Raw genomic sequence first — 25,558 nt, 5'->3', positions numbered from 1 at the left:
ATTTTTAGGTTTTGTTTTCAGTGTTAGTTTTATTTTTTTATATGGTTATATTTGGGTATTTGTCAGGACAAGTTAACAATAAAAACCCTGAAAACCATCAATTTCACACCCGAGCCTCAACTCTCGCCGCCTGATACCTGTTACTAGTCTGTGGCCCTGGGGTTGGGGAGCGCTGGTCTAAACCACTAGCTACTTGTCAGAGCCAAGGTATGCAGAAGAGCATCTCCGAATGCACAATTGAACCTTGAAGCAGATGGGTGACAGCAGTAGACTATCAAACCGGCTGCAGCTAAGAACAGGAAGCAATAACCATGTCCATCAAGGCCATCAGGCACGTTTACAAAACAAATTTGACCAAACTGGCAAAAGACTTATCAGCATGCTAGAGTTTTTTTTCTTTCATAAGTTTAGATTGCAGTTAAAAACATTTTTCAACACAGTGTTAATGTGTCTAAATCTACTGTGGTGCCACTCTTGCCAGAGCCACTGGGTAACTAACATAAGTTCCTTATTCAGTTTCTCCTCTCACTTAAATGGGATGTATCCAATAGTGAGAACACCTCTGAAATGGATCTCCTTTGAAAAAAGATAACATTTAATTTTGCTTAAACACAGTATAATTTGCACTTGATTAAAGGTTTTGAAGCAGTCTCTTAGCAGTCTTCACATATGGAACTTAAAATGTTTTCCCTTCAGTGGGGAAAAAAGAAATTCAATCAGTGGTTGAATATTTAGAACATCTTTATTTGGATGAAGTGTTGGGCTGTTTTGACTTGCACATCACATTTTACAACAGGGTCACATTGGGGCTTCTGGTGAAATGGTAAACAGCCTGCAGTGAGGTAACAGGAACCGCACGATATGAAGTGAGCAGCAGGACGGGTCTCCACGGCGCACACTCGCACCCTCTGAAATCCACAACCACTTTAAGCTGTACAGCATGCAATGCCTCTATATATGATAAAACTTGAATATCTACAAGGTGATCGGTCACACGGGACGCTTCTTTATCATCACTTGCACACCATGTGTAAACATATTCATTGTAATATTTGCTTAATTTGTTAGAGACTGCTTTGGTCTCACTTGTGTATTATACCGAACAGCACTTTGATCCCTGTACACATCTGGAAACACTCAGAACTAATCATCACGACGTGGACACAAAAAAAAGAAACAAACAACTTTCATCGCTGACGTAAAGACACGCAGACGTGGCCAGAGAGGCACAGAATAAATAAAAGGATTAGTGAAGTCGGTGGCCTGTAATGTTCCTCACTCAAACAGCAGATCTTCATCCGCCTCCTCTGTCAGCATGTTGGCGGGCTCAGCGATGGGTCCCAGAGCAGCTAAACGGGCGGCTATTTCCAACTCCGTCCTTTCCCTTAGCTGCTTCTTCTTCTCTTGGATCTTCTTCAGTCTGGCAAAGCAGAGAACATTCTGTGTTATAACCAAAAGTTGAGGATTGGGCAGTCTGGTTTTGGACTTAAGTTGCTGGGGTAGTGACAGAATGAATTCGGAGCTGTGGACAGCCAGTTGGAACAAGAATATCTAATAAACATGCAAAAGATGCCTCCTGATAAGTTTTTTTTTTTAGGTTTATGCACTAAAACCTTCACGAGGCAGACAGAAAACATCATCACCTGTAAAACTCCTCTCGCTCCCTCTCATCCAGCTCTGTGATGATGTAGGTGAGGGTGCGATCAATCCTGGGAATAATCACTGCAAAGCAGATTCAAAATTATTTTACCTGCACCAACCCTTTTTTTTTTTATTTAAAAAATTAATAAATAAATAAATGTATTAATAAAAGGTTGCAGTTGAATGTTAAGTGTGTTTACCGTGCTCGATGGCGTTCACACGGCGGTTGGTGATCTTTATGGCTTCATCCAGAGTGACAAAAGATGTCTGCAAACCAAAATTGAGCAATTTTTTCCACTTAAACTTCAGCTTTTCTAGAGTATAGATTACATTTTATCTGCATCTTTAATCCACACAGGCTCAGTGTACGAATGTATCCTTTGTGGTAATGTTGTAGTGATATGCCACACAGCAGGAATACACAAACTATAGCGGGAGACGCTACCCCTTTGTTTTCACGAGTTGTTTTGGTCATTTAGGATGTGAGCCTTTGATTATACACTCACATTGTGCACAGTTACATTTGAGATCATCAATACAATTTTAGTTTCAATGAGGGACGTTACATTGTGCTTTTTTCAATGATAATACCACTGGGGGGAAAAAACCCTAACTATAAAGCATGCTTTTAATATGTAACAGCGCCTCCTACCTGTAAGGAGGCCAACTCCACAAGCAGCTCCACAGCTCTGGCATAGTTCCTCTTCAACCTCGAGAGCTGCTCTCCTCCTCTCGCCAAACCGGTGAGCTCATAACCTGACAGACACAAACACATCGTGGGGTGAGCGCTCTCTGCGATTCCCTTCAAACCCGATGTAGAGTTACACCAAACTCAGACGTGTGACTGGACTTACTGTCTCCGCCTTCTTGGTAGTGTTCGAATACTGGAAGGGTGACACCTAAAAGAAGAAAAGCAGCAGATATTTTAAACAAAACAAAACAAAAAAATGATTAAAAATGAGAAAATATTTTTTGATGCTAACCTGCCACATTATCTTTCTTGGCTCTGACCTTCACCTGGGCTTTGTTAACATTCTGGATTACAGTTGTGCTGTAGGCCAAAAACAACAGATGGAAGTTGCTTGTGTATCTGCACCAGAACACAACATCACGTCGCTGACACGTTATTCTCATTCTTACCTGAAGTCTCCTGCAGCAAATTTAGCTTCAGCCAAAGAGAAGGCAGCCTCCCTCATCACCTCTCCCATCTTGGTTTTAGTCTAAAAGTATAAATAAACACACTTTTGGGAAACATGTAGCTGAAAGCCTTCAGGAAGATTTTATTTCATGAGGTTTTGATTCAGACTGGCTGTAATTTGTTAGTTTATAACAATGAAGGTACCCAATTAATTACCATAGAAACACCTCTTAGTATCAGATTAATTGAGCATTATCATGAGCTACAGCCTCCAACCAAAGATCATGATGTATGAATAAAGTATTTGTTGCATCATCGGTTCTTTTGACCACATTAGGACCAAAAACGAAGGCTCATTTTAAACTGACTTCAATAATTTTGCGAAGGATCTGACGGAAGCGCATGGAGAGGGCATCGGACTTCTTTTTGAGCAGGTTGCGGCCGGTCTGTGCTCCCTTCAGCCGAGCCTTCATGATGGTCTGAGCCCTGCAAATCCAGAGAAAACCCACATATTTTTAACACTATTTGAATCAGATGGTTAAATTAGGGGTAAAATGACACAACCAAGTTTCATTCATTTCATCTCCTTGTCATGTTTTCACTCAGACCTTAGGCCATCCCAAGGTCTCTGTCTCTCTTCTCTGGTAGTTGATACCCTCACCCCAGTTTTTTTTTTTTTTTTTTTTTTAAACCGGCAGATTTTCCTCTTTTCTCTCTCGACCTCTATGCTTGTTAAAGCTCTTTTTTTAAAAATGGATTTGCTTCTTATTTTCCCCATTTCATATACTGGTTCAATGGGTCATCTCTGAAGGACAGGAACAGCCTTAATAGCATTATTAAAGTCTTATACTCCAAGAGTACCAAGTCCAAAGAAACGTGTAGTTCAGAAAGAAAAGGGTCTTATTAATCAAGGTGGCCACATTCTCTCTAGTGAGTTTATTTCAATGCCCTCAGGTCAGGGCTATCCTGCGCCCATGAAGCGGAAAAAAAACCCACTACTGAAACTCCTCTGTTCCCTCTTCTACCAGGCTACTAAATGCTAATTGTCAAGAGTAGTAGTTTGTTCTGGAGCACCAGTGTGGTTCACTGGTTTTAGCAGGAAAACCTGTATATTATAGGGCTATAGTGTGGAGGCCTGGGTTGTAATTCATCCAGCCATTTGCTAGCTTACCTTAAAAATGAATAAGTAGTAGTATCTGTTCGTCTCTTTCATCTAGCTAATATATAAGTCCATGTGTTGTAGTTCTGGTGGGAGACCTTACAATGAGCTGCTGACAAGTTGAATTTTATCTGCTAAATGGCTAAGTAGTTGTAACTCACTTGTCATTGACTCTTCATTGACTTTTCATTTAAATTATCATGACTGATAACTTTCAATTTAAATAAAGGCTGAATAAGATTTTCCAAATCAGAATCTTTCCCCAGCTCTTTCCAGACTTGAGCAGGTGACTCATATGCTGCCTTAGGCCTGTGTTGGAATTTAACATGGCTCCATAGTGTAAAGGTTAGAGATCCCTGGAGTAAGACCAGTTAAATATGGGGATCCATCTTCTGTGGATCCCTCTTTGTGAATAAGGGAGCAGCCGAAAATATACAGCCATCAACATTCAAGCCCACTTTTGTGTCACATTACTCACAGATTGTTACATGTTAGATTGTTAACGATGTCATCCTGATCGTCTATAATATAAATTTACTTTTGTTGCTCTATGCTGTACAACATCTGCTGAATCCCTTCCCATCATGGAAGAGAGATCCCATTAATTTTCCTGAGATTTCTTCTGTTTTTCACCATTTCAGAATTTTAGAAATTTTCAAAAATTTCAGATTTTTTTTCAGGAGATCTTATCTGATCCAAGAGTCTACGGACAGAAGGTGTCACATGCTGTGATTTGTGTAATAGCGTTATTTTTAAAACAAGGTAAGGAACAACACAATCTGCACCACTCCTCTACATACATAGCTCATTGATATTTGCACCCAGGACCTGATAAAAGGGTCAAACCTCGGTGTTTTACAGTTTCAGTAGTCCTAAATGTAATATAACTGGAAGCAGGTGAAATTAGATTAAAATAAAGTCTCTCCGACTGACAGCTCACACTTGGATAATGTTAGAAATATCACATGACAGCAGCAGGATTCTTCCTCTTTTAAACGGTAACCTTGGCACAAAACAAAACGGCGATCCCTGCTTTTCAAATGCATGCAGAAAATTATCCACAACTTTCATATATAAAAGCAAATATGTCAACAAAACAGTGGTATATGAGCTTTAACGAAGCTACATTGCTTTAGCAACTAGCCATCGCACAAGCTGCTTACATTCTGGAGGGGAATATGTCGATCCTGTCTTTTCCAGACATCTTTCCGTTTTTTGTCGATTACTGAGATTTTCAGTTCACTCCCGCTTCCCTAAATCAACACTACAACTTTAGCTCGAATCCTGAATTATTAATCTAGACATATAACAGCTAAAATCTTGCTCTTAGTGTAGGATTAGAAGAGCAGATCGAGTTGACGGTCGTGATCTTGTCGGCGATGATCAGCTGGCCCTCCGCGTCATGTGACCAAAGAACCAAACTCGTTCTGCACATGCGCCAGTGTGGAAGGTCCCTACGATCTTTTCCGGGTCGACAAATTAGCACACCCATGAATGTGAGCTAGCGGGCCCGAGTTACTCATTAAAAAAAAACAAACACCAGAAAGAAAACCGAATCTGACATTTAAACAAAGTCAGCACGGAACATTCAGGCGCGTCGTTCTGTAACCTTATGACACAGGTGAGTTTGTTTTATGAAGATGTCGTTTGGCGGGGACTGGGGAACGATCGGAACTGGCAGATAGCCGGCTAACAGCTTAGCCTGCGTGTGCCGCATGTGAGCTGGGCACCGGGTTATTAGCTGGGAAGCTAACTGATGTTGAAAGAAAGCGTTTCTGCGCTTGAATGAACATTCTTCTCGTGGTTTTAAATGTGATAACTAGGAAGTCATACAGTCGCTGGTAACACGTACTAAATATTTGGTAAGCAGCTTTTTGTGTCCATATTTTGTCGCCGATTCTGTCTTTTAAACAGTAAGTGATTTTTCTGCGATGATGATGCGTTACATCAGTCCATTCACAGCAACAGGAGAAAACGACAAATGGCAGAAGTTTGTTTCATTTCGCTGCTTTTATTTTATGTCCTGGATATTTTTATAAGCTAAACCTGGGCATTGGATTTTGTTCGGTGGGAAAACAGAGAAACACACATAAGTGGCTCCATTCAAACATCCTGAGACTTTTCGTTTAATATTGAAGGTATCTCTCTATTTTGTCCACACCTTTCTTGATAGTAGACTAAGGATTAGAGAGAAAACATCTGTATGGCCAAAGTCTTCTTATAGGTTAAAGCCTCTAAAAATGACCACAGCTAATATTTTAAAATCTGAGTAAAATAGAAAAAGTGATATTTTTCATTACAGTGTTCTTCCATAAAGGAATGTCTTTACTGGTAGCTGAGTTTACAGGCACTGCAGTGTATAGTTGAAATACTCTGATGTAGAAAGGGGTTGATGTTAATTGGCTGACTGCAGCATTTTACACCCAACAGATTGTTATTCAAACTCAGAGTACTTGTGGTTGCTGACATTGTGTCCCAATTGCCTGTCTGTGGCCTGCATAACCATGATATCACATCAAGGTGGTTATCATCTTGATGTGATATCAACTCTCAAAGAAATGGACTAGCCATATACTAGCCCAGATAGTGGGTCCTGGAAGATGAGCCAACTCTGACCCACCAAAGAGGCATGGTATTTGTAAATGGGCTGTATTTGTATAGCGCTTTACTAGTCCCTAAGGACCCTAAAGCGCTTTACACATTCAGTCATCCACCCATTCACACACATTCACACACTGGACTATCACTAGGAGATGATTTATATGTAAATGTTAAACAGAAGCAGAAGATACTAGAGTTTAAAGACAACAATCAGGAGTGATGAGATCAAAGAATGGGAAAACAACGGTGATAGGATCTAAGGGTCAAACACTCCAGGGGGTAGGCTGCTGTCCTCAGGTTACAGGGACTACAGGATGTTAAAAGCAAAAGATTTGGGGAATAGCAAGGCTGTCCCCTTATTTGTCATCTCAGTCTAGCTACAAGTGCAGTTACATGAGAGAGTTGGCATTAGCAGCATCCAATCGGTCATAAACCTGGATAAGCCTACTGCCAGCAGGGACGTTGATTTTAAAGAGGAGACAACTGTGATATTAGAAGAATATAAAGTGGTCATACACATAATACAGGCCGACAGCAGCACGGCTGCTGCAGACCAGTCAGCGGTATGAGTGTTTGTAACAGAAAAATGTTCAGGAGATCTTGAATGGAATGATGACGCTGTTTCAAGGAGAGTTTGTTTGGTCATTAGGCAGTGATTTCATACAAGCTAATCTAGAAGTTAACACGGTGATGTGCCCTGGTAACAAGGGATTTGTGCTTCTGTGTTGAAAGCCTATGTTGTAACCTGACATGTAATTAGACATCGTGTGGACGCAGCCCACAACTATTACGATTGTTCTGTATTTTTGAGTCCTCTTGTGCATTTCTGTCTACTTTTTCACAGCATAGTTTGTATTTTATTAGTGAGAGAATAATAATCATTGGCTCTATAATTTGTGGCTGACCCCACATATAAAACACTGATTCACAACCATTAAGTAATTAACACGTAATAGACCATACACAAGCATGAATGGGTCATGGGTCCTTTACTTAGGTTACGTTGTAGGTGCTGTAGGTGACTGCTCCCTTTAGGGGTCACCACACCAGATCCTCTCATTCTGTCTCTAGCATCTGCTCTGACACGTGCGCTGCATGTCTCTTTCACTACATCTAAAAGGAGGATTGTCAGAGGGATGGTGTGACAGATTATTCACAAATCACTATGATTGAGATTAAAAAAGACAAAGAAAACCAGAATGAAATAATTTATACATGGTTCTCTGCTAATTTAATGTTGAGCTTTGATTGTGTTTAGTTGTGGGACTTGTTTTTAAACAACCTTTGGTGAAAACTGAAGCAGTGGAGGCAGAGATGCTAGTTACAAGTTATTGACTATTTTTTTTTATTAACTAGAATAAAAACTGTATTTATTAGTACCGAAACACCAAGTTACAGGCCGAGCAGCACTTTTCACAGTGTTTAAAACTGCAAAGTGAAGATTTGTGCCATGACTTGCAGACGTTAAGCTCCCTGTTTCCCTGTTTCTGACCTCACAGCAATGCCGGGGCTCAGCTGTCGATTTTACCAGCACCGGTTCCCAGAGGTGGAGGATGTCGTGATGGTGAACGTGAGGTCCATCGCTGAGATGGGTGCCTACGTCAGCCTTTTGGAGTACAACAACATCGAGGGCATGATCCTCTTGAGCGAGCTGTCGCGTCGACGTATCCGCTCCATCAACAAGCTCATCCGCATAGGCCGCAACGAGTGCGTGGTCGTCATCCGAGTAGACAAAGAGAAGGGTGAGTGTAGATTAGTATAGTTGAAACTGGCGGTGTGTCGGATCTGCAGGGCAGTGGTGGAATAAAAACCATATGAAATGAGATCTTTTTGTGTGGTCCACATTTCCTTTTTTGAATTGAAGCTAGAGGTGTTATTCTGTGACATCAGGTGGACTGAGACAGGCTGTGGTTGGTAATATGATCAATAACTTGCATTATGTTATAGCATTCACCAGTTTAATGTCAGGACAGTCTCACATGACACACAGAATATCTCATTTGGAATAATTAAAGGGGACCTGATGAGGTCACCATATGTATGAGTAATTCCTGAAGCTCAGGCTTCAGGCTGCTTTTTAATGCACCGTTTCAGACCCTTCTTGTGCTTTCGGCTCTGTATGATGTCACTAGAAGGTGATATCTTTATCTGTTCAAAAGTTCTGTGGGAACTGCAGCTCCACCCACCAGCAGCAGCCCAATCAGATGCAAGTTTGCCTTAAACAGCTTGTCTGAGAGAGTGGGTGAACTGAGGCTCATTATAAGATGAATGAAGATGATGATTTTTGAGTTTATAACACATCGGCATATTTCATACATTCAAAAAAAAAAAAAGGAAAAACAAAACTGACATGAATTAAGCATGAGCACTTTGAACTGAGTTACTGAACTGGACATTTTCTGCTAATCGCAAAATATGCAGCTCATCTGACTCGTATTACGTGGCTATTTTCTTTATATAGATAGTTGTGCAGATTTGACCTGTGATCCATGTACCGACACTCGAGTAGAGACACAGGATGGAAATGCAAAGGTGGTAATGAGGAAATAAAGACGAGCACATTTTGAAACTTAGACCAGCAAGTGGCCATCGAATCCCTGTTAGTTAATCGTATCATTCCTAATCGTAAGAAACTACTTGCTGCACTAAAACAGCTTTTTTTACATTCCTTCTGTTTTCTTCTCAGGATACATTGATTTATCAAAAAGAAGAGTTTCGCCAGAGGAGGCCATCAAGTGTGAGGATAAATTCACCAAATCTAAAACTGTAAGTTGGTCAGGTGCTTTTTATCTGTCTCGGTCATTTTGGTGCAAGTTGCCCAGCCTGGAGAGGACTTCCTTGTCTTGTGTAAAGTTAAGGTAGATGGAACTTGCCTTTGAGCCTTGTTGTGGTCAAAGTAGTGGTCATTTGGTTCAGGCGTTCATTATAATATTGTGAGACAAGTGAGACGTGTATTTGTAAGAAATTGTAAACGTCTATCTTGTTTGTTTGCGCTGAGCTGATTTTGAAAGTGCTTGCAGGTTTACAGCATCCTGCGACACGTGGCAGAGGTGTTGGAGTACAGTAAGGACGAGCAGCTAGAGAGCTTGTACCAGCGCACCGCATGGGTCTTCGACGAGAAATACAAGCGGCCAGGATACGGCGCTTATGATGTCTTCAAACAGGCTGTATCGTAAGTTCTCATTTCAGCACCTCTTATTAAAATGAAACACAGGTTGTTCAGTGTGTGCACACATTTACATGTTGATGGCTTTCTGCAGAGATCCTGCTATTCTGGATGGCCTGGATTTAACAGAGGAGGAGAGGAATGTGTTGATTGATAACATCAACAGGCGACTCACTCCACAGGCTGTCAAAATCAGAGCAGGTGACTGTTTACTCACAGTGTTTCTCAGTTGGACTTAGGAATAAATTAGAAATGTGAAGATAACCTCCTCTACCTCGTGCAGACATTGAAGTGGCGTGCTATGGTTACGAGGGGATCGACGCCGTGAAAGAAGCTCTGAGGGCTGGGCTGGGCTGCTCCACAGAGGCCATGCCCATCAAGGTAATCCTTCTCTCTTCCATCAAGAAGTAAAAAGTCTCTAGCTGTAGGCTCTACTTGGATCTGTCTCTCATGGTGTTTACCTTCTACAGATCAACCTGATCGCTCCCCCTCGCTATGTGATGACGACGACCACCCTGGAGCGCACAGAGGGCCTCTCTGTCCTCAACCAGGCCATGGCTGCTATCAAGGAGAAGATTGAAGAGAAGAGGGGCGTGTTTAATATCCAGATGGAGGTGAATGATTTCTTTCTTTCTTCTTTTTTTTTTTCATGATCATGTTTGTCTTGGCATGATCATGCAGCACGGTGGCAAACACTGTTGCCGCACAGCAAGAAGGTCCTGAGTTCAATTCCACCATCAGGCCGGGGTCTTTCTGTGTGGAGTTTGCATGTTCTCCCCGTGTTTGCGTGGGTTCCCTCCGGGTACTCCGGCTTCCTCCCACCGTCCAAAGACATGCAGCTTGTGGGGATAGGTTAATTGGATAATCCAAATTGCCACTAGGTGTGAATGTGTGAATGAATGTGAGTGTGAATGGTTGTCTGTCCCTGTGTGTTGGCCCTGCGACAGACTGGCGACCTGTCCAGGGTGTACCCCGCCTCTCGCCCTATGACAGCTGGGATAGGCTCCAGCGCCCCCCGCGACCCTGAAAAGGAGAAGCGGAAGCGAATGGATGGATGGACATGTTTGTCTTTAGCTCATCTGCCTATACTGTAAACTTTGTCCTGCAGCCTAAGGTGGTGACGGACACGGATGAGACAGAGCTCGCCCGGCAGCTGGAGAGGTTAGAGCGCGAGAACGCCGAGGTGGATGGAGACGACGACGCTGAGGAGATGGAGGCCAAAGCAGAGGATTAAGAGTCGGTCCTCTTTGGAAAGCTGGTGGGGAGAAAAGCATCAAAGGAGGAAAGAAGAAAAATAAACGTGGACAGACCTGGCCTCAGTCACCCAGTCCAACAGATGTTAACTTTCACATTGCAACCATTAACTGGTGTTACTATTTTTATTGGCAACATCCCAGTTTGTTCAAGAGAGGTTTGTCTCAGAAGAAGGTAACTGAAACGCGGTCTTTTTAACCAGACACGGACACAAGGATGGTTAAATTACAAGTTAAACATCACTTATAGTTTTTATTTTAAAGTACCCCATTTGATTAAATAACTCTAAGACAAGAAAAGCTGTTTTCAAGCTGTGGCCTTTCATTTTACCTCTTGCTTTAAGAGCCCGGTGTCTTCAGTATCCACGCCGCTTTATCTCCGGCTGCTCGCTGGATGTGACTGACTGAAGGGGAAACGCATATGCTTCGTCTGTCTCTACACCGGCCAGCGGTGACTTTATGTGCTGATTCTCTTCCAGTTAAAGGGTTTTTACTGGCTCTTGTTTAGCTCCCATCGTATCAATAAAGATCTGGAAGTTTTGATCTCAATGCCTTTTTGTCAGTTTAATTAAATTGTTCCACCAACAAGAAATAACATTTATTCTCCCAAAAAGCAGCAATTATTATTGGATGAATTAAAGGTAAATCCTGTCCGTTACTCTCGCCTTTTAGTTTTGTTTTTTTCAAATAGAGAGATTGTAATGAAGCCAACTGGAGATAGGTTTGACTGTATATCAGCGTATGAATGCCAAAACCCCTCAACATTGATTTAATATTCAGAAAACTTAGATCTCAAGTCAAATGATTATAAAAATTATTTATTCAAATGTTCACCAATACAAAAACAAATGGAGAGCATCTTCACAATTTCAATTGTTTTCGTTCTTAGCTCATTTTCCTATAGTGGTTATGACGTGTGCTTTTACAGCATTGAGGATGACACAGTGCCTATGGGTCTTGTCAGTAGACACATTTTAAATGACAACTAGATGTTTTAGAGATGGTCTGAAAACAACATGCCTGTTCGTCAGGAATGTGACAAGAAATTGAGGGAGAGGGGAAGAATTTGTGTGTACTGATTACAGAAATAAAATTCAGTTGCATCCAAAAACCCTTAATAAATACCCCTGTAATTATTTTAAAAACATAGCTGTAGTCATTCATACGCTTTAGTTTGTGTCTACTTAACCAACCCACATTCAACTGTAAGCCCAATTTCACAACTCAAAAGAATAGTTTGAGAAATGGTGAACTGTTTGTAGCAAACCTGCAAACTGTTCTCACTCGGTGTGTGTTGGCATGTATATATATAAAAAAAAAAGTATGCGACTAAAGGGTCTCATCTCCAACACAGTGACCCTGGGTGGCCAGAGCTGTAGCTTCTTCATAACCAAATAATGACAAACTGTATATACACAAAAGCACATAGACACAATCAGCACCTGCAGAGTGGAGGAGGTGGATGCAGCCTGAGTATGTTTAAACAGAAGAAGGAGGGGGAAAAAAAAAAAAAGACCTAACAACTGGTGCAAATGTGAGAATGAGCAGAATCTGCAGTTACAGTCTGTACTGGTATGGTCAGTCACGTCTTCTGGGGTGACATAAATTCGCTACAGTATTATACACAATGAAGGTAAAGGAGAAGAGGAATTCATCTTCAGTCAGCCAACGATTATTTTACCAGCCCAATCTTCTTTGCTTCAGTTTCATAAATGAGCAACCGCCACATCTTCACTATGAAGACCTCAGCTTCTTCATCAAGAACCTGACCCGGAACAAACGGAAAGTTAGATATCGAAAGAAACTTAGCGGACTAACCAAAACTCATGACGTGTATGTGGAAAAGGTGAATATGTTAAAATACTGACCATGAACTGCTAATTAAAATACATCTCATTTGACATGGCTCTACTTGTGCCATCGAATGAGAGACATTAAAACATTTCAAGGCCAGTTTCTTTAAAGATCTTGAACTCTTAGTCAAATGTTACAATTTCAGTTGCCTTAAAGGGTTACATTTTTATCTGGCACTCACCTTGATCGATAAGAGGTGCGCCTGAAATCTCCCCTCATAAATCTCCCCCCACACATCTTAAATCAGATGGAACTAACATACTCTTCAGTTCATTAGGTACACCGTGCTAATACCTGTTGCACTCTTTTGCCTCCAGAATTGCCTTAATTCTTGATGTCCCTGATTTACTAAAGGCGCTAGAACCACTGCGCTGAGATTTTTGCTGATATGATGTGAATCTTGCACTTTTTCACATCTCAAAAGGTGCTTTCTTAGTTTGATATCAGGTGACTGGAGGCCCATTTGTGTACAGTGAACTCACTATTATGTTCAAAAAGCCAGTTTAAAATGATACGAGCTTTGTGACACATCCTCCTGGAATCAGAAGGCGAGTACACTGTACACGGATGTTCAGCAGAAATGCACAGGTAGGCTGCATAGTTTAGGTGATGCTCAGTTGGTACTAAGGGATCTAAAACGGGTTTAGAAAATATCCCCATACACTATAACGCAACCACCATCAAGCTAAACTGTTGATATAAGGTAGGATTCTGATCCTACCATATGACTGCTGCAGCAGAACTCAAGATTCAGTAGATCACTCAATACTTTTCAATCTTCTGTTGTCTGATTTTAATGAGACGGTGTGTGATCCAAGCCTCTGTTTCCTGTTCTCAGCTGACAGGAGTGGTCTTCTGCTGCTTTTGCCCATTCAGGTTCACGGTCTGACACGGTGTAGTCATAGATACTCTTCTGCATACTTTATTTGTAACAAGTGGGAAACTTGAATTACTGTGGCCTTCATATCAGCTCGAGCAGCCTGGCAACGCTTTTGAACCCAGAGAACTGTCACTCACTGAATATTTTCTCTTTTTCAAACATGGGAAAATCCCAGCAGATCAGCAGTTTCTGAAATATTTAGACCATGCTTGTGGCACCAAAAACTATGCTACGTCCAAAGCCATTTAAATCACCTTCCTTCCCCGTTTTGATGCTCAGTATAAATTTCAGCAGGCTGTCTTGATCAGGTCTACATACCTAAATGCATTGAGGTGCTGCAATGTGATTGGTTAACTAGATATTGACATTAAGCAGCTGAACAGGTGTACCTAATGAAGTGTATTTTGGTATAATTTGATTGAGAAGGTTAGTAAGGAGGTTTTTAAAAAAAAATAAAATAAAACAAATAAAAAAAACCTGCATCCTGGCAAGAAATACAATCACAGAGAAACCACATAAACAAGCATCTATAAACTGTGTCTTTGCTCACCATGGCAACATCGTCCAAGATAGTCTGCGGTGTACTGTGGGCCATCACCTGAAAGTACACAGAGGAAAATATCAGAAAGTTTACATTTTAATCGTTCCACTTTCTCTAAGACAGATGTCAACTAGTGACATGTCTATTACCTTGGAGCAGACAAAGTCCACTAACGTTGGCTCTTCCTCTCCGATGTACTCAATGATCTTTTTATTGATCCAGGGACGAACACGCCGTTCCATTAACGTCTGTAGGAAAAGGGATGACAAAGAGAAATATTCACCGTTTCTATATTATTTTTTAGCAATAAGCAGAAAATAAGGTTGTGAATTGACCCTCCTTGATCATTTAAATCCTGCGAGTAAAATATTCTTAGCACAGGTTTTCTTTTCTAACTTGCTTAATTATAAATGGATTAAAAATAAGACACACTCAGTGAGATGCCACAAATTGTCCCTCTTCTCCTCACCGTGTCAACCATGGACCAGTCCAGTGGGTACGAGAAGAGCTCGGGCTTTGCGGTGGGAATCTTTTCAATCAGGCTCTTGATGTGTTTGCGTTTCTCCTCAGCATTGGCTCCCTTTATGCTGGAAAGTCCAGCACCGTCCACCCCGAGGCTCTTGTCATCATCATAATCCAGGGGCACCAGCTTCCTCTTGCGCGGCTGCTCATCGGCCTCTTCGTCATCAAATTTGTCAAACACGCTGTCCACCGGAAGCTTCTTCCTCTTGCCGGCGTTGGGTTGACTGGGGCTTCCCGTGGCACCTGGCAAGGACACAGAGTTTAACTACTGTTCTGTCTGTAGTTAAGGAGCAAGAATTCTGTCTCTGCAACCCCAGAGTTATTTAAACGCCCTTAACAGCATCTGAAAATGTTGAAACAATTGAAACACCTGCCTGACATTCATATAGTTCATATCAAAGCTCATATTCAGGCACATTACCTTGCAAAAATGTACCTGATTAAAAACACTAAAAACACTGTCATAACTTCCATTTTGTTACTGTCGGATTAAAATTTCGATTCAAGAAAACATCAGATGTAAAACTGGAATTCTGCCAGATTTCATCTATTAAAGGAAAATTAGGTTTGATAAATGATGCCTGAGCAGATGACACCGATTAAAATAAGTCCCCCTCTGTTTTTCAGACGAATTTCATGATTCATATTCATATTCCTCAGTCCACTAGATGAAAATTGAGGCTCTGCTCTTTAATTATCTGTTGCCATGGTGAATATTGGTATTTGAGCTCCATTGATGATGGCTTTCTTTAAATACCCACAAACACTCAAAGTGAAGACACTGAGGTGACAGAAACAATGAAGTGGACGGGAGTCAGAGTTTGTTAAACATGCTTTCTGGAACACGGCCTGATCCATGTAGGAATCTGTGTATTATAGATTTGCTCCTATGAAGTTATTTAGCTTCAAAATAAATTAAAATATAGAAATATCCTTTCCTTCAGTCCAATTCACACTAACCAAACAGTGTAGCAGGTGCCAAATTACCTTGACTACATTCAGACAAGATCAAAACCTGAAGAAAAGCAACACATCACCTATTATTCTTTTTTTTTTCCCTAAAACCAGTTTTAAACAATTATTTGTCTATAGAATGCAACTTAAAAAAAAATGCAAAAAACTTATTTCCTTGTTATGAATTTTTTTTTATCACTTATTGAACATTTTGCTACTTTTTGCCCATCAACTAATCGATTATTGAATTCATATTTACATGGGTATGCTGTGTGTCTGTTCATTCTGTAATGAGGTAAAAGATCTTTTAGACTCACCCAGTTTCAGGCTGAGGCCAATCTTTGGCCGGTGTTCCTCTTGCGGAAGAGCCTCAGGTGGGGAGTTTTCATGGGGGATGATGATGCCACAGGGTGACTCTTCCCCGGGCGTGTTGGGAGACACATTCCCACTGGCTGATGACACAGAAGGCGCTGCTGTGATTGGTCGCATTGTGGGCTTTAGGCGTGGTTTCACGTCTGGGTTGTCTTCATCGTTGTCATAATCTTCCTCCTCACCCTCTTCCACCTCGTTGTCGGACTGGGGGGGTCGTGAGCGTGAATCTGCCCTCTCCGGCTCCTGTCGGCGCTCCCGGTGATCTCGTGAACCCCTGTGGCGCTCACGTTCCTCCTCAGGTTCTGGCTCTTGGACGATGGGAGGTTGTCTCAGACGCTCCTCCTCTTCCTCCTCCATCTGGACCAATAACAGGCAGATATGCAGAAAATAATCATCCAATCACAGCATTTTACAGAAAAGAAGGTCAACAGATAATGACAGCTAGACGTACATAATGTGCAGAGCGACTCAGACGATAAAGTGACCTTCACACAGACAACAGACAGCATGCCCCACTCAGCTCAGACAGATACAGGCAAACACACACATTTATATTACATTACAGACAAGCATACCCTGCGTAGCTCTGCGTCTGGGTCTGGATGTCCCTCGTCTAACAGCCTCTGTCTGATCTCTTCCAGCTCCTCCTTCTCCCTCTTCCTGTCACGCTCATCCGCCTCCATCTCCTTCTCTCGGTCTCTGAGACGCTTCTGCAGTGCACTGCCCCTAGGGGTCATACGGAAAATAACAGCTTTCAGAACAATGGCTGCAGTACTGCATGCGCTGCCATGAGCCACATGTGGGTCACACAGGATCTGCTGATAGTGAGGAGGCCCTATTGTGTATGCTCTGTTTTGTTTTGGTTTTTTTATTTCTTACCCCCCAAAAAAAGGAAAAAAAAAGAAAAAAGAAAAAGAATAATAAGAAAAGAAATTGGCTTATTTAAAGTCCTACACATGCTCTAATTCTAATTAAATTTTGCACGTGTCAGGTCTACTGATAATATACACATGTTATGGGCATGTGCATGGGTGGAGCAAAATGACTCTATAGCACCGTTCTGCAAAACAGGAGCCCCGCTGCTGTGTTGTGTGTATATGTATAACATTTAATAAACATACGTAACACAGCACGGTACACACACAAAAATAAATAAATAAATAATAAAATTAAATAAATAAAAACTCTTGTAGGTAAATTGCAAAGGATTTAAGTTTTCACTGAAGAGCGCCCCTATGTTGCCATAGAAAATTTCAATCATTCCCCATGAAATTTTAATTTCCTGTAATTCACTCATTAACCAAACTTCTCATGTTTGATAAGGGTCTGCCTCTGAACATGGGCGTGGCAGTATTTAACTATAATCATAGATTAGCGGCTATGAATATGGTTACATATTGCCATCTGGAAATGTCATGTAAAACTCTTGCAGCCACTACCATAAAATTTTGAGATTGCTCATTTCATCCCATGCCATCCCAACAACAGACTGTTCTCTCTGTTGAGGTCAGGAAAGCGATTCCGCTCCCTGAAGACCAACACAGAGAGACTGAGGAGGAGCTTCTTCCCGCAGGCGATACGGTCTCTCAATCACACCACCACACAGTACTGACCCACACATATGGTTCTTACACACACACTGGACATTCTGGACATTGTTTTCACTTCATCACTTAAATCACTTTAAGCATATTTGCACTGCACAAGACATAATGTGGATTGCACAACACTGGACATTATATTCTTCATTTCCAGTTAATACTTGTACAGCTGCTGTTATTGTGTATATATGTATATTTCTTCATACATTCTTATATAGTTCTATATTGTGTATTTTGTTGTACAGTTATTTTATTTTCAACTTTAATTTATATATTTTATCTTATTCTTTCCCAGTTAAATTTACCCTTCATTCTAATTTGTGTTGTACAGTTATTTCCTTTTTAACCTTAATTTATATTTTATTCCTTCCTAGTTAAATTTACCCTTTTTAATTTTTCATATTTATTTCCCATCTTATTCATAGCCTTTCCTTTTTTGTTTTCTTTAGGTCACGAGCAGTTGTCCAAGCATTTCACTACATATCGTACTGTGTATGACTGTGTACGTGACAAATAAAATTTGAATTTGAATTTTGAATTTGAATTCCTTCACTGTATGTGTCAATATTAGGTCACATTCATAGTGCTGCCTGGTGGCAACAGGAAATCGGCAGTGTATGGCAAACAACATTATATGTATAGGAAATTTGTTAGAGTGGATTTATAGTGACCTATAATTAGCCAATTAGGATCCTGCATAAGTGCATTTGTTTTTGATGACCTGGGTTAACACTCACCTGTAATACTTGGGGTCATCTCTGTCATCATCATAGTCTTCAAGAAACTCTTTTAACCGTTTGCCTTCTTTAATCTAATGAAAACAAAGGACAAAAATGAACTTCTCCACAAAAATTACTTCTAACAAATTCTACCTGTCTGAATTAGTAAACTAAATCATATGAACACAGCATGGACAACACAAGATATGAAGTGGAATTCTTTTTAACTGACAAAAATAGCAGACTTCAAACTCGTTAAATGCATCCCACAAAGACAACATTTCAACGTTTTAGCTTAAAACTGAAAAACAGACGTGTTTAGGTAGTTTTGCGGGAAAAACTGACTGCTCTGCTATAAAATATAATCAACATACCCAGGATATGACTTCCTTATCTGGCTTTAATCACACCAAGATAAAAAAAATTAGGCTAAGCATTTACACAAAGGTGGTTATCAATTCGATAAGGCAGCCTTGGGTCTAACTATAAGTGCATTCAGATGAACAGGGTGTGTTAGTGGGTCTGTTAGTAAAGAATTCAAACTAGTAAGCAGGTTTAGCCTTCTTGCAAATCTTAAATTAAATTTGGCGAGTACAAGGCTTAGGGTGCAGACCATCTCAAAAACATACAAAGCCTCCAACTACCTGCACCCTGAGGTCCAAAGGTTTCTCCAAACAAGGCAATACCATTTCCAGAAAACTGATTAGTTTGAAGGCTGTGGCTCTGTGTGTTCATCTCTTATCTCTATTCTAACCTTTACCAGAGCAGGTTAAGTCTGCAGCGCAACATATCAATGTAGTCTGGTAATAAATAAACCACTTTAACTCTGTAACCCCAGAGTTAACCCCAAAGTTACTTTGCTATACAAATCCCAAGTTAAATAAATACAGTATGAACTTAACTTGTATAATAGTACAGAACCAGTGATCATTCAGAACCCGCTTACCATTTCTCGTCGGCGTTCATCTTCTCTCTCAGCTTCCTTAGCATAATCCCGTGCCTTCTTCCTCTCCCTCAGCTCCCAGTTTTTCAGCCGCTACAACAAATATATTGTCAGGCAAGCTGCAAACATCACACAAGAACTACCCCTAGCTAAGGTAAACGAGTAATACAAGGGCTGTTACTCTGCTAAAAATAGAAATGATGCTGAAGATTTATTGGATTTTTTTTGACGTATAAAGAATCATTTTAATTGAATTTTACTGCTTGTATTGACTTTCTCAGACAAACAGTTTGTATAGTAGGAAATAGAAGCTGTGACCTCACTGCTAGTAGGATAGCTTATATTGCTCTTCAGCGCATGGCTTTTATCATTTTTAGCACAGCCAGTCCCACCTCTTGATAGGCTGCTTCCTTGTCTCGAAGTTTCCTCTCCAGTTTCCTGCGTTCATATGCTTCTTCTTCATCCTCTTGGTCTCTCTTCTTTTCTCTGTCTCTGTCTCGGCTGACCTCCCTGCAACAATGAAATCATAGATACATTTTCTTTTATTTGTGACCATATAGAAACACATGGCAAATCCAAGTACTAAGGTGTTGATCAAGCATGGTACATAGTCTTAAGGAGTTTCATCAAAATGAGATGATATGAATTTTAACATTTCAATTTAAAATTCAAGCGGTTTCAATTAAATCCTGAGAAAATCAGCTTGCAGAAACTTGTCAGAATTCAGTCACCAGCAAAGTACCTGCAAACATTTGCATGTGTTTAATTGCAACATGTGTCTTTATACATTATTCTGGGTTTTTTTTTGCTTCACCTGGATCGGCTGCGGTCGGCACTCCTGTCACGGCTTCTGTCTCTCTCCCGTTCTCGCTCTCGTTCCCTTTCCCTGGTCCTGCGGTCACGGTCTTTGTCTCTGTCTCGATCTCTGTCTCTCTCACGTTCTCGTTCCCTCTCCCGTTCCCGCTCTCGCTCCTTTTCCCTCTCGCGGTCCCGCCGCTCTCTTTCCCGCTCTCGCTCTTTTTCCCGTTCCCTCCTTTCACGTTCAAACTCCAGCCGCTCCTTCTCTCGTTTATCCTTCTCTTCCTCAAGTTTCTGCAGAGTAAAATACAGACAGGTTCAGCTTATGCCACACAAGATGCAGGGAGCCCCTGCAACCAATTCACAGCTGTGCACAGATCAAGTGGTTTCCAGGTTTTGGTTTCATAGATGAACATGCTCTTTGCTAATCAGCGCAAAGCTTGTATAAGAAGCCAGAATCCTAAATGGAAAACCAGGAACAATCAAAAAGCTCTCCCCCCACAGAGAGACAGCTTCAACATTAATCTAAAACTATAGGACAAAGTTTATTGCTTGAAGCCTGCAGCATAAACTACAGCTTAGCAAGAATAGAACTGGAAACCACTTTAATGGCCTTAAAGACCCGTGGAACATATCCAACTTGAGGCATTCATAACAAAAAAAACAAAAACAAAAGAAAACGCGGGAAATGACAATGCTTTTTGTCTCCTTAAGAGTCCTCCTCTCAGAACAAGGAAAACAAAAACAGAAAACAGGCATCAGTCTTTTTTTTTGAACTAGTTATTTGTGACTTACAGGTGTTGAACTATGGACTCAGCCCTTCGCTGCCCTTACAAGCCTTTTAAGTTAGGCCTGGGAGGAAAGCAGGTCACACGGTATACAAGGGAAAAATGTTATGGGATTCTGTCTTGCTTAAGCATCATCATTATCATCGTCATCAAACAACAACAGCCTTTCCTTCAATGAGTAACATGGCATTTGGTATTTTTGCTAAAATCAAAAAAATAAACATTATGAACATCAGTTATATTTCTGAACAGATAAATGAAATTGTAGAAACGGTCTTACCCCTGCAGAAGTCTTCAGGAGCTCTTCAGGACTGATTATTCACACACACACACACACACACACATACACACCAAACTCTGGTTTTATGGACATCACACACAAGGCTTTAACCAGAATTCCTTTGCAGTTATACTGGCATCTGATGCAAAATAAGACTTTTAAAAACAATGATTGAATATACTGAGCCTTAATATAATACTATGTTCATCATTTTGCATTCCTCTTACATTGGCACTGTTGTATTTGAGGTTAGATGGAAAATAACTTTACAAAGTTTTCTTGTACAAGTCATATGCAGTCAGTTGGTCTTTACAATAACTAACTAATTAAAAGCCTTGGGTGTTATGCATCTCAAGAGAAAGAAACATGTGACATGACAGAGATAACATAGATGTTAATTATTTTAAAAATCTATAACGCTCCAGTTAAATTGTCTTTATATTATTTAATACCCTAGCTCTAATTAAAATCTATGATTTCACGTTAGGTGTTTTTTTCCTTTCTTTTAATTATTATTATTATTTTTTTTTTTTACTTACCTCTGCATTGTCTGCCAAGGCTAAATAAACATGCGACCATGTAAAAAATAAATTTAATTCTATTTATTTATAGTAAGCATGTATGGGTGTATATAAGCAGTAATATTTAGGCAAACTTATAATTATAAAGAAAAATCTGGTATTATTAAAACATTTTGCAAAAATACTTTCAGCATTTAAGTGCTTCTTTTAATTTTCTTTCCCCATAAAAAGCCTGAATTCACTCCCTGCAAAGTCACTCACTAAAAACTGATTAACCACATTAAATAATCATAATGATATTGAATTAAGTATGACTTCTTTTTTTCCTCTGGGGCTAAAAATCAATCAGCCCAAATATGGTAGGTCACAACAGGCAGCAGAAATTTCTCCCTTTGTTTAAACGCTGTTTTGGCAAGATCACGATTACAGCTGGAGGACACTTCAAGCAAACCACAGTTATGCATCCAAAACCCAACTAGATTGCTACCGTCCCTGTTGTTTTAATAAAAATTAGAATTTAAACAGTTGATTGAATAAACTCACTAACTAATCGTTCATAAAAAAAATAAAAACTAATGCAGAGAGAGTAAGATATTTATCAAATGGAAGAGAGAGAAGAAAGAAATTCCACAACAAAACATACAGAGAGCACGTACCTTGTTAGTCTTCAGATCATCTTACTGCTGTGGAGAGGGCGCCCCCACCCCACACTAGAATAATAAGGCTACAGCCAAAGTCACTGCAGTAGTTACTGAGTCCTTGTGCTTCAACATGAACACCATTATGACAGACCATAATTTACAGAGGACTCGCACAGGTTCACTGACTCATCAGCTTTCGAGTGAAGCACCAATGCTGTCATAAATTCAGGATGATCTAGGGAAACTGTCTTTGCGTGGTGGAAAGGTTGGCTAAATCAAGGCCAACACACACACACACACAACTGAGCAGCACAGTTGCCCCAATGCAAGTCCTCAAGAGGGGGACGCCCAGTATATGTATATAGTAAATGAAGGCTGATACTTACATCCTATCCTGGCAACTTTTTCCAAAGCTCTGAGATTCATCTTGCTTTAGTCACCATATGATCACTATCATAATGGTGGGGTTTAATGAATAGATTAGCTTTTAAGTAACTTTACATCGTCTCCATGCATTTTTGTGTGATGAATGAAGATATGGATCTATAATGGTCACACCTAGATAGTTTGGCAATAGTGGCAGGTGTCAAATCACGCCTGAGAAAGGTGACAAGAATACACTAGCTGTCTGCCCACTTGTAGTGTTCAAACATTGAAAATAAAACATTTCATATAGTTTAGGGCAGAATAATATGTTTGGTGGTGTTGTTTTAGGGACCGCCAATCTATAGTAGAGTATGCATGTTACTGAGTTAGGGCAAAAAAAAAAAAAAAACAAAAAAAAAACTGTGTCAACTAAATGTGCAAGCTCTAGGAGTGAACTGCTGTCCAAAACCTGAAATGTCAACTACAAGATCAAAGAAGCCACTTTACCTTGTGAGTGTCACGAAATTTACTAATCTCTCTGGAAATCAGGTCCCTCTTGTCCTCCTCCATGTCAATAGTGTTTATGTCATCCTGAGGAAAAACAACGCATTGACAGGTTGAAATAACAATGCTCACTTTCAAGCTAAGGAGTAAACAAAACAGTAGCACAAGTTAACAATTAATCAAGGTTAGCACCTCTTCTTTTTTCTCCTTTTTTCTCTTTCGTCGCTGGGACTCATCATCCTGTGAAGGTGCATTAAGTTCCGCAGCATATTCCCGCATCAGTCCATCGATGGCGCCCTTGATAATCTGATCTTTCTTCTTTGTCTCCTCATCTAACACTTCTTCCTCATCCTCTCCTGCATCTTCACTCTTTTTATCCTGTCAATAAAATGAGTCAAGTTTAGCAATTTTTCACCTTCTCTAGCTGTTGCAAACATTTATTTGAATTGCTGTTACAAAATTCATACCCCATTTGCAGTCTTCTTCTTGGCCTTCCACTCATCCAGCTGTGCTTTTGTCTTGGCATCAACTTTCACAAGTAGGTTTTTATCTCCAATCTGGAGGTCGTGAAGCAGTCGTAAGGCTCGCAGTGTGGACTCTGGCTCCTTGTACTCACAGAAACCAAAAGCTGGAACAAATATTGACATATAAATAGACATAAGGGCATGATCAAATGTTTATTTATAGACTGAATTGACGGTTTGCCATGTATCTAGATATTCTTCATCTTTTAATAATAAAAATTACCTTGAAGCTTGCCAGAGGCTCCTTGTACTCTCTTCCAGCTCAAAACAATTCCACATTTCTATATAATTACAAAGAAAAAATAAAGTTGTCAACTTAAGAGGGTGTCTGCCTTTGCTGGTGTAGTTCTACAAATAGAATGGGTGTTCCCCATCTTACCGCCAGCAGCTGTCTGATCAACATGTCTGAAGCCTTTTCTGATATGTTCCCCACAAACACTGTTGTGGTGGGGCCACTGTTCTCATCACTGTCTTTGGCAATCACAGCAATGGTTTCCCTCTTAGGGACTGCAGGCTTGCTGAGCACTGGTACTGAAGAAACCATTACTGGTGTGGGGGCCATGATACCCATGTGAACTGGGATCATAGGGGCTCCTGAAACAGCCAAAGAAAACATGCAACAAGCAATTACACCATTTTCACTTAAGATCTATGACTGCAGATTAGTAAAACGATTCTCAAATATTTTCAGTAATGTAGCGAATCTCAACTACCGTGTTGCGAATATGCCTCTTAATAATGACATTGTGGTAAACCTGAAACAAAACAGATGAACGCCAAACAGAAGGGTGCTTACCTGGGGGGAAGCCTGTGTACTGAGGAGGGATGCCTGGAGGTGGCAACAGCGGCCGATTTAAATGAGGGGGGAAGGACATTGTGGAAGTGAACTGGACCAACCTGAAGAAAGAACCAAGATACCCGTTATCAGCAGCACCAGATGTGTAATTAAATCAAGTCCTCTAAACACTGTAAATTAGAACAAAGAGCCAAACTTGTAAAAAGATTAGTTTAACCCAACAACACTATAAGTGAGAAAGCACAGCGATGTTCATTGGTATCTAGTCATATGAATTTGAAGTACCCGTCGGTGACTTCTGCTGCCCAGCAGCAACAATACTTAAACTTAGCTTAGCTCAATGGGATGGCGTTTGTAGGGTGACTATTATAAAGTCCCAGGAGCCACGTATTGTTATTGTGTTACAACGAGTTAATTTGTTCACTGTTTATGCGGCCAAAAAACTAGCAGCTTAGTTAGCTAAAGCTAGCACCGAGCACGCTCCAGTGTCCCCGGCATAGACTTAGGCTAAGCTAATATTAGCGCAACCTGGCGTTACTTAACAAACAACACTCAACTATTAGCGGGCAAAGTTAAAGTTCAAGATAAATCTACACATGCCCAGGTATACATACCTTTAATCAGGCGGTGTTTAAAAGAATAAAAATATTCTCAGAAGGTTAGTAATTGTGAAAATTCCTCTAACGTTCCAAATGTTGGATTAGCACGTTGGCTAGTCGGGCCTTCAAAAAAAAAACATTTGACGCAAGCGCTTTACGAGCAACACTACATGAGCGCTTGCTTTGTACACCAAGACTTGACCACTGGACGGAGTTTACTAACGATACTAGTATCTACTGCGGCAATAACTGTACTACTATTATTACTAGCATTAGAGTATAGTTTTATACTAGTATTATAATATTAACATCCATAAGAAAAATCACTACTCTTATTATTATTAATATTTAGATAGCATTCCTAAAGGTCGTCTAGAAGGTTAATGAAACATAACGT

The 25,558-nt window shown here is 40.4% G+C and overlaps 3 protein-coding genes across 4 annotated transcripts; 1 reads left to right on the top strand and 2 right to left on the bottom strand.

Annotated features, from left to right (window-relative positions):
- Positions 1-723: 723 nt before the first annotated feature.
- On the bottom strand, positions 724-5,328 carry atp6v1d (ATPase H+ transporting V1 subunit D). Its single transcript, XM_004550451.3, has 9 exons — positions 5,102-5,328; positions 3,148-3,265; positions 2,782-2,861; positions 2,625-2,692; positions 2,496-2,540; positions 2,294-2,397; positions 1,842-1,908; positions 1,644-1,722; positions 724-1,420 (listed from the first exon to the last, which is right to left on the bottom strand). Exons 1-9 carry the CDS (start codon positions 5,140-5,142, stop codon positions 1,276-1,278), a joined length of 747 nt encoding a protein of 248 aa, XP_004550508.1. The 5' UTR covers positions 5,143-5,328; the 3' UTR covers positions 724-1,275.
- A 70-nt stretch (positions 5,329-5,398) lies between these two features.
- On the top strand, positions 5,399-11,507 carry eif2s1b (eukaryotic translation initiation factor 2, subunit 1 alpha b). 2 transcript variants are annotated; one of them, XM_004550452.2, is made up of 8 exons: positions 5,399-5,559; positions 8,039-8,281; positions 9,226-9,305; positions 9,560-9,711; positions 9,800-9,906; positions 9,989-10,086; positions 10,176-10,319; positions 10,814-11,507. In XM_004550452.2, exons 2-8 carry the CDS (start codon positions 8,041-8,043, stop codon positions 10,937-10,939), a joined length of 948 nt encoding a protein of 315 aa, XP_004550509.1. In that variant the 5' UTR covers positions 5,399-5,559; positions 8,039-8,040; the 3' UTR covers positions 10,940-11,507. The 2 variants fall into 2 exon arrangements, with proteins under 2 accessions (XP_004550509.1, XP_004550510.1); XM_004550453.4 differs by lacking the exon at positions 5,399-5,559 and adding an exon at positions 5,659-5,800.
- Positions 11,508-11,760: 253 nt separating this feature from the next.
- Positions 11,761-25,324, bottom strand: rbm25b (RNA binding motif protein 25b). Its single transcript, XM_012918968.5, has 17 exons — positions 25,177-25,324; positions 24,563-24,663; positions 24,146-24,360; positions 23,990-24,047; positions 23,710-23,870; positions 23,435-23,620; positions 23,246-23,329; positions 20,159-20,436; positions 19,737-19,854; positions 19,348-19,437; positions 18,420-18,493; positions 16,657-16,807; positions 16,027-16,438; positions 14,703-14,998; positions 14,383-14,481; positions 14,243-14,290; positions 11,761-12,723 (listed from the first exon to the last, which is right to left on the bottom strand). Exons 2-17 carry the CDS (start codon positions 24,639-24,641, stop codon positions 12,631-12,633), a joined length of 2,442 nt encoding a protein of 813 aa, XP_012774422.1. The 5' UTR covers positions 24,642-24,663; positions 25,177-25,324; the 3' UTR covers positions 11,761-12,630.
- Between the last annotated feature and the right edge of the window lie 234 nt (positions 25,325-25,558).

This window comes from Maylandia zebra, linkage group LG15 (genome assembly GCF_041146795.1).
Source record: "Maylandia zebra isolate NMK-2024a linkage group LG15, Mzebra_GT3a, whole genome shotgun sequence".
In the NCBI taxonomy this organism is placed as follows: Eukaryota; Metazoa; Chordata; class Actinopteri; order Cichliformes; family Cichlidae; genus Maylandia; species Maylandia zebra.
Note: the sequence above shows the minus strand (reverse complement) of the source record. Positions and strands in the feature narration are given on the sequence as shown.

Bases quoted from the DNA above. Each gene is read 5' to 3' on its own strand.
- atp6v1d (XM_004550451.3), bottom strand. From the start codon at position 5,142: ATGTCTGGAAAAGACAGGATCGACATATTCCCCTCCAGAAT. The intron at 2,693-2,781 runs GTAAGAATGAGA...TTTGGCCTACAG, and splicing joins TTTGCTGCAGGAGACTTCAG to CACAACTGTAATCCAGAATG. The intron at 2,541-2,624 runs GTTAGCATCAAA...TTCTTCTTTTAG, and splicing joins CAAGAAAGATAATGTGGCAG to GTGTCACCCTTCCAGTATTC.
- eif2s1b (XM_004550452.2), top strand. From the start codon at position 8,041: ATGCCGGGGCTCAGCTGTCGATTTTACCAGCACCGGTTCCCAGAGGTG. The intron at 8,282-9,225 runs GTGAGTGTAGAT...TTTTCTTCTCAG, and splicing joins CCGAGTAGACAAAGAGAAGG to GATACATTGATTTATCAAAA. The intron at 9,306-9,559 runs GTAAGTTGGTCA...AAGTGCTTGCAG, and splicing joins AATTCACCAAATCTAAAACT to GTTTACAGCATCCTGCGACA.
- rbm25b (XM_012918968.5), bottom strand. From the start codon at position 24,641: ATGTCCTTCCCCCCTCATTTAAATCGGCCGCTGTTGCCACCTCCAGGC. The intron at 19,855-20,158 runs GTGAAGCAAAAA...TCATTGTTGCAG, and splicing joins GCCGACCGCAGCCGATCCAG to GGAGGTCAGCCGAGACAGAG. The intron at 14,999-16,026 runs GTGAGTCTAAAA...TGTCCTTGCCAG, and splicing joins TGGCCTCAGCCTGAAACTGG to GTGCCACGGGAAGCCCCAGT.